Genomic DNA, 6,846 nt, shown 5'->3' with positions numbered 1-6,846 from the left:
CCGCCTCCCCATCTCGATCCGAATCGCCGGCCTCCTCCCGCCGGCGATCTGCCTGGCCGGCATTCTCGCCTGCCGTCTATCTGCTCGGTCTGTGCCGCCGGAGTCGATCCGCGCGGCCGACCTCCTCGAGTCGCCGATCCAAGCGGTTGCCCGCTGGCATCGGTCCACGGCGGCGGCCATCCGCGCGCATCGTTGTCTTCAGGCCTTGGCGAAGCCAGGTTCATCAGCCATCCTTGTCATCTCATCTTCTACCCCTTTCGGTTTGCCTCATTCGCTTCATTGCACAGTGCACCCGAACAACATTTTTTTTTCCTTCTGGGATAATAAAATAACAAGGCTGTATTTTTTTTTTGGTTTCCAGTAATTACATCGGTAAAAGATTTACTGGTGAAAGATAGTACTAATCATCCAACCTGGCTCTAAATATATATATATTTTTAAAAAGGATTAAATGGTAAGATTTGTGCTGTTCTTTAATGTCATATTATTATTCTGATGTGATTTTTTCATTACTAAACAACAACAACTGGATAGTGCAAAGGTGCAAACGGGAGCAGGTTCAGGGGTCTGAGAAACCAAATTGCAAGTCCAGGGGGCTAGGTTAAATATTGGCGTAAAACCAATATTTACTCTTTTAAACCATGGGTAACACCTCCAAAATACAAAAATGAAATGGATAAAAATTACAAGAAGAGAAGAAAATAAACTGTACTGACAATATTCTGGACTTCAGAAACAAACAAAGTATGCTTCAGTAAGTAACAACTTCTCAAGCAGACAACCAAATCTAGTTACATTCATTGCTTACCCAGATTACTTCGTTGCTCGAAATTCATTATCAGGCATATGTATGAGCTGAGAATGCCTTCTTTATAGCATTCAATTCCTTGACTACATTATCCATCTTCATTCTTTCCCTTGGTGATTCCTTGCAGCATGCTAGACCAAGTCGAAATATAGGATAAACAACTAGTTGTGTCATATCTTGGGTGTTTCCATTGTAGGTTGCATTAGTGTCCAATATTTCCAATAGATTGTTAGGATAGGCTGTCTTGACATAATCGATAAGACTTGCCATACCATTGATAAAATTGTCAGTTGGTCTTCTTCCAGTAAACATTTCCAACAACAACACCCCATAGCTATATATGTCCCCATCCATAGAGACCGGAGATCCTGAGCCATATTCTGCAAACATATATAAATCATAAAAAAGTTTTAGTGGATACATAGTGAGTATGGGATAAAAGGTGGATCTCGCACTACAATTTTCAGTCAAATATAACATCAATATTACATTTTGTTTTTGCATCGCTAGGTCACATTAAAATACTATCGTATCATTTTGTTAAACTAGTAAAATATATAGAATGGAAATAATTATTGAGATCCTGACATAGTTGAGTTGAATAATATCCACTTACCTGGTGCAACATATCCAATTGTTCCTTTAATTACAAATGAGCTGCTTTCTTTGCACGGTTCAGCAATATTGATTATCTTTGCTAGACCAAAGTCCGTAACATGCGCCACCATGTCATCGTCTAAAAGAATGTTGCTTGGTTTAATATCACAGTGAACTATAGGCGGCACAATATGATGGTGAAGATATTCCAATGCCTCTGCCACATCAAGAGCAATATGCAGCCTTTTCATCAGATTTAGCCTTCTGTAGCTTGTGCTAATTGCTGCCGTGCTTGCATGCAGCCACTCATCTAAACTTCCATTACAAATGAATTCTAGGACAAGCGCCTTGAACTCATCACCATTTTGGTCTGATCCACTGCATATGGTGATCACCTTGACAAGTTTCCGATGTCGAATTCTCCTAAGAGCATCACACTCAGTCAAGAAACTTCTACTGGCTCCTCGTTGGCTAAGGTTAAGAACCTTGACTGCAATAGGTACTAGATTCTGATCAATAATCAAATTTCCAATGTAAACATTGCCAAAGCTTCCAGAACCAATCAAATTTGCCGGTGAGAATGACTCGGTTGCTGCTTGTAGTTCGGCATAAGATATCCTCTCATTCGTCTCATAAAGAAATAGGTTTTCATTATCAATGATATTCGGTTTCATCCTTGTCTTAATGAAGCAGTATGCAGTCATACAAAACAAAGAGAAAATCAAAGTTCCAACAATGCAAAAGATTAAGACATGTAGTCGATGCACTGAAGCCTGGTCTGAATCTTTAGATGGGCATGAAGGGAATTGCAAATCTGGAGGGCCGCCACATAGCATTGTATTACCTGAGAGTGACACTATAGTGCCATTACAAAAAATCCCTGTATTTGGAACAGGACCTGACAGTGCGTTGAAGGAGAGGTTTAGATTAGTTAGAAGCGTGAAATTCGCTAGAAATTCAGGTATGGGACCTGCCAAGTTGTTGTTAGAGAGATCAAGGATTTCAAGGCTCCTCAAATTGTTCAGATTTTCTGGTATTTGTCCCTGGAGAAGATTTCCTTTGAAATTTAGGAAACTCAATTGGACACAGCTGCCAATAGCTTTTGGGATTTCACCAGATAGCTTATTCATTGAGAGATCCATTTTGACAAGGCTGTTCAAGAGCCCAATCTGTCTTGGAATAGAGCCACTTAGAGCATTGTTGGAGAGGCTGAGAAGTTTGGTAAGGGAAGGTATTGTAAGTATTTCTTGTGGGATTTGGCCCATCAAGGCGTTACCGGAAAGATCCAAGTATTGAAGTTTTGTGAGATTGCCAAGGCTTGATGGAATGCTTCCATCCAGAAAATTATTTGACAAAGTGAGAGAGCTCAACTGTGAGGCATTGCCTAATGATTGTGGAATCTGCCCAGTGATTCTATTATGTGATACATAGATAGAATTGATTCTTGTAAGCCAGCCAATATCATGAGGTAAAGTTCCTGTGAAGAGATTATATGACAGGTTGAGAGATGTAAGTTTAAGCTTCCACAAATCTGCAGGTATGGTCCCAATTAATTGGTTGCCACTTAGGTCAATCCATGAGAGCTCTCCGCTCAGGTTTGCAATGTTAATTGGCATTGCACCAACAAGGTTGTTCTGGCCAACATCTAGCATTTGCAAGCTGCTACAATTGGTCAATGATGTAAAAAATTCCAAATCACTAGGCCGTGTGGCTTGGAGCACATTGTCTCCTAACGCAAAGAACTTCAGGTTACCATGGATGCCAATTTCCCTAGGAATCATGCCGTGATATTTGTTTCCACGAAGTTGCAAGGATTCGAGAGCAGATGCGTTTGAGAAGGTCGGTGGTATTATGCCCTCAAAATGGTTAGCAATAGTGCTAAAAATTTTTATCCTGGGAAGCTTAAAACCAATATCGAGTGGAAGTGATCCTGACAGTCTGTTGAAACCAAGATCCAAGAATCTAATGGAAGAAATATTGAAGATCGGTAGAGGAACATGGCCTTCCAACTGATTATCTTTGACATTAAAGTAAATAAGATTAGCCATTTTACCAAAAGATTCAGGGATGTTACCAGTGAAACGGTTCCCTTCAAGAACGAAGTGTGTCAATGATGTGAGGTTACCCATCCAGCTCAAATCTTTGCCATCAATGAAGTTCGTCTCTATGATAAACTTCACAAGTGTTGTGAGGTTGGAGAATGACTTGGGAACATTACCAGTAAGATTGTTGTGGCCGACATCGAAAATGGCAAGCTTTGATGACTGACCAAGATCATCAGGGATTGAACCTGACAGGTGGTTCGTGCTCAAGTTCAATGTACGAAGCTTTCGACAACCACCAAGGCTAGCTGGGATATCACCATCGAGGCTGTTGGCTGACAGATCAAGGACACGGAGGTGGGTCAGGTTGCCGAGCTGAGGGGAGATGGTGCCGACTAGGCCAGCGCCACTCAGACGGAGAGTGGTTACGCGACCTGGATGCCGGCGATTGTTGCAGGAAACACCAGTCCATTGGCAGATGACAGGTGCTGGCATGTTTGTACCATTGCCAGCGGTGTCCCAAGATGACATCACCTCTCTTGGGTCATCCCTTATGAGGGATTTGAATGACAAGAGTGCTGAGAGATCATCACCATTGATGGTCTGAGAGGTGACTGTTTGCAAGAGGAGGGCATGTGTGAGAAGAGAGAGCATGGTTTCCATGGCAGAGGAAGGAGGTTGAGAGGTTGCAATATGGTGATAACACTTGTTAACAAGAGTATGTCAGCATATAAGGTGTAGAAGAACGTAGGATGACTGCACTTCATTACATTTAGAAGAAATAAACAATTACAGAGAAGGGACCAAAACTCCAAAAGGTGACCCCTTCACACCAAAACCCACTCACACATCTCACCTGGCCGGCGCACGACCACAATATCCCTTGTGAAACGACTTTTGTGGTGATATTGTTTAATTTCACATGTTTTGTAACTTTTGTCTTGTTGATCAATTCATGCAATGGTTGTCAATGGAGATATAAACTACGTGATTCCCTCTTGTTGCATTGGCAAGCCAGAAATATTTCAGCACTCCTGAGAGCCACTATATTTGGAAGGTTCTGTTTTTTCTGCAAAATTAGTGATGCAACTTACATGTTTTCTTATTTAGTATTTATGACACCAACACACACTACCACCACTTTTACTGGCTGTGAAATGGATCCTTAATATAGTGGCTGTGAAATGGAGCCTTAATATCTCTCTTTCATTCTTATGCAAAGGAAACGTATAGTGGCTGCCAAATGCAGCCTTAATATATCTCCTTTACGTTAATTCAACAAATAATACAGAAATGTTTGTATTTTTCAAACTGTAAAATATTTGAAGTTAACAATTCAAAATGAACTTACTGTAGAGGCTTACATTTTCATGATGCTTAGGGGTTGTTTTTTTAAAATTATCAATCCGTATATATTTCAAATCTTTGTGATGGCTAATTAAGCAGAATTGACCCTGCAAATGATGTTTTGAAATAAGTAGATAACATTTTACTTTGAGAAGTATGGTCTCTATCAGGAATTAGTATTTGTGACAAAGACTATAGCATGCAAGACCAAACCTCGAACTGTTCAAGTGATGCTGAAATCTCGTACATGAAAACTAACAGTGTAAAAAAATTAGTCGTAAAGAGATAAGTTGTGTTGAATTCACTGTTCACCTGGCACAATCAACTCAATCAGAAAGTGACACATTTTGATAGTTCTATGTAAAATAGTTTGCCCACATGATTTTGCAAAACAATGGGTATTTAATATTGAGATAGTCAATTTTGAAGTTTACAGTTTCATCTGATTTGTTCAAAATATATGTTGATGCTTTGATCATTTACAATTTCGGTCTTCTGTTTGAGAAGACCGAACTTTCTTTAGACCATAAGGACCAGACCGAACTATTGGTCCAGACCGATTGCCCACCCCTAGTTAACAAGTTTACTTTCACTAACATCTGAACAAAAGAATCAGCAGCCTTTCTATTCACCGATTTCAAAAATACTGAAAATGGGAATATCCAATTCAGTTGTAGATTTGGAGGCAATTTTCCAATGTCGGCACAACATGACCAACATGTGAACTTTGTGATTGCACCATGCTATTATTTTGTCTTGCAAAACCTCTTTTCTAACTGTCCAAAAGATGGTCCAATATCAGATATGACATTTGACCTAACACCTATTCTAAACCACAGGGCTGTCTCCATAGCAGCCTGCATCATTTGGAACAGGAACACAAACAAACTGTTGCCTGGGAGCAGCAGTTTCATATGCTATTGTCTAGTGCGATGAAGTCACGATGCTTTTCAAAATTCGTGTTGTAACATTCGTGTTGTAACTTTGCTTCAAAAAAAAAAAATTCGTGTTGTAACATTTGTCATTTGTCATTTCCCCAGGGAATCCAAAGGTTAGACCGCATAACTTTCAGGTGATATTAGGGCCCTACAAGTTAGTGCTGTGCCGGCCATTGGAATATGATACTTGATGTAACGAAATGATCAATTATTGAGGCCTAACAATGTTCTTTACATTGATCCACGAGGAGTGTTGAAGTTGAGAAAGATGCTGACAAGATATCAACCAGACCCACTCAGCATCCTCATCCTCTCAACTGAACCTGGTTCTGCTGCAGTTTGCAGTGTATCTACAACTTTTAAGCTGCCACCTGTTTGTTGTTGTTGGATAAACCCCAAAACACTTCATTTTAGGAGTTTCATTTTCCCTTTGATTTCAGCACTTTTCGCCGTCGGCGCAGCGTGTTTATAGCAGTTCGTGTGCAACTTCTGTTTGCTATTCTAAATTAGAGGTAAAAAAAATCAAGAAAGTGTGTGGTTTTGGCTGCACAACCGTGTTCGATTTGTCCAATTTATCCTTCTTGATATGTGCTTTGTTTTTCCGTTTCCAGTCCATTGTCAGATTCTTGGTGCTCCTACTGCAAATCTGTTCATGGCAAGGCACAACTCCAACGGCTGTCAGATCCAAATCCAAGGGCTCACATGCTCTATGGTACTATAGAAATACTTAGGTTACTGTAACATCAGTATTGTGGCTATGTATCTAATACGTTCATCAGAAAAAAAAAACTGAAAAAGATGGATAAAACAGCATGGAGTCCTTCCCAATTGCCTCTCAAGCATATTCGCCAACAACGATCAACGTTTATCTTTGGGTTCAAACTAGAGATGTTGCTGAGTTGACGCATTGAACATTGACTTGCTTGTTAGTAATTTGGTAGACTTGTTGACTGCTTGATCTTTGATATCCTTTGACCTTTGATATGCATGCCATCTGTACTGTAACTCAGGAGAGTGAGAGAGGGGAGAATCGTAAGACATGACATATACTCCCTCCGTCCTAGAAAAAACTCAACCTCGTATTACGATGCGACACATTCTAGTACAACGAATT

General features: G+C 40.3%; 1 protein-coding gene across 1 annotated transcript; it reads right to left on the bottom strand.

The window, feature by feature from the left end:
* Nucleotides 1–597: 597 nt before the first annotated feature.
* On the bottom strand, nt 598–4,485 carry LOC4345065 (receptor kinase-like protein Xa21). The gene is made up of 2 exons (XM_015793195.3): nt 1,425–4,485; nt 598–1,188 (listed from the first exon to the last, which is right to left on the bottom strand). Exons 1-2 carry the CDS (start codon nt 4,108–4,110, stop codon nt 839–841), a joined length of 3,036 nt encoding a protein of 1,011 aa, XP_015648681.1. The 5' UTR covers nt 4,111–4,485; the 3' UTR covers nt 598–838.
* Nucleotides 4,486–6,846: the final 2,361 nt, after the last annotated feature.

The sequence above is a fragment of the Oryza sativa genome, chromosome 8, assembly GCF_034140825.1.
Source record: "Oryza sativa Japonica Group chromosome 8, ASM3414082v1".
In the NCBI taxonomy this organism is placed as follows: Eukaryota; Viridiplantae; Streptophyta; class Magnoliopsida; order Poales; family Poaceae; genus Oryza; species Oryza sativa.
Note: the sequence above shows the minus strand (reverse complement) of the source record. Positions and strands in the feature narration are given on the sequence as shown.

What these genes read in the sequence shown, in the direction of transcription:
- LOC4345065 (XM_015793195.3), bottom strand. Translation starts at nt 4,110, where the DNA reads ATGGAAACCATGCTCTCTCTTCTCACACATGCCCTCCTCTTGCAAACA. An exon ending in AATTGGATATGTTGCACCAG is followed by an intron (nt 1,189 to 1,424) that starts GTAAGTGGATAT and finishes ATATGTTTGCAG; the next exon opens with AATATGGCTCAGGATCTCCG.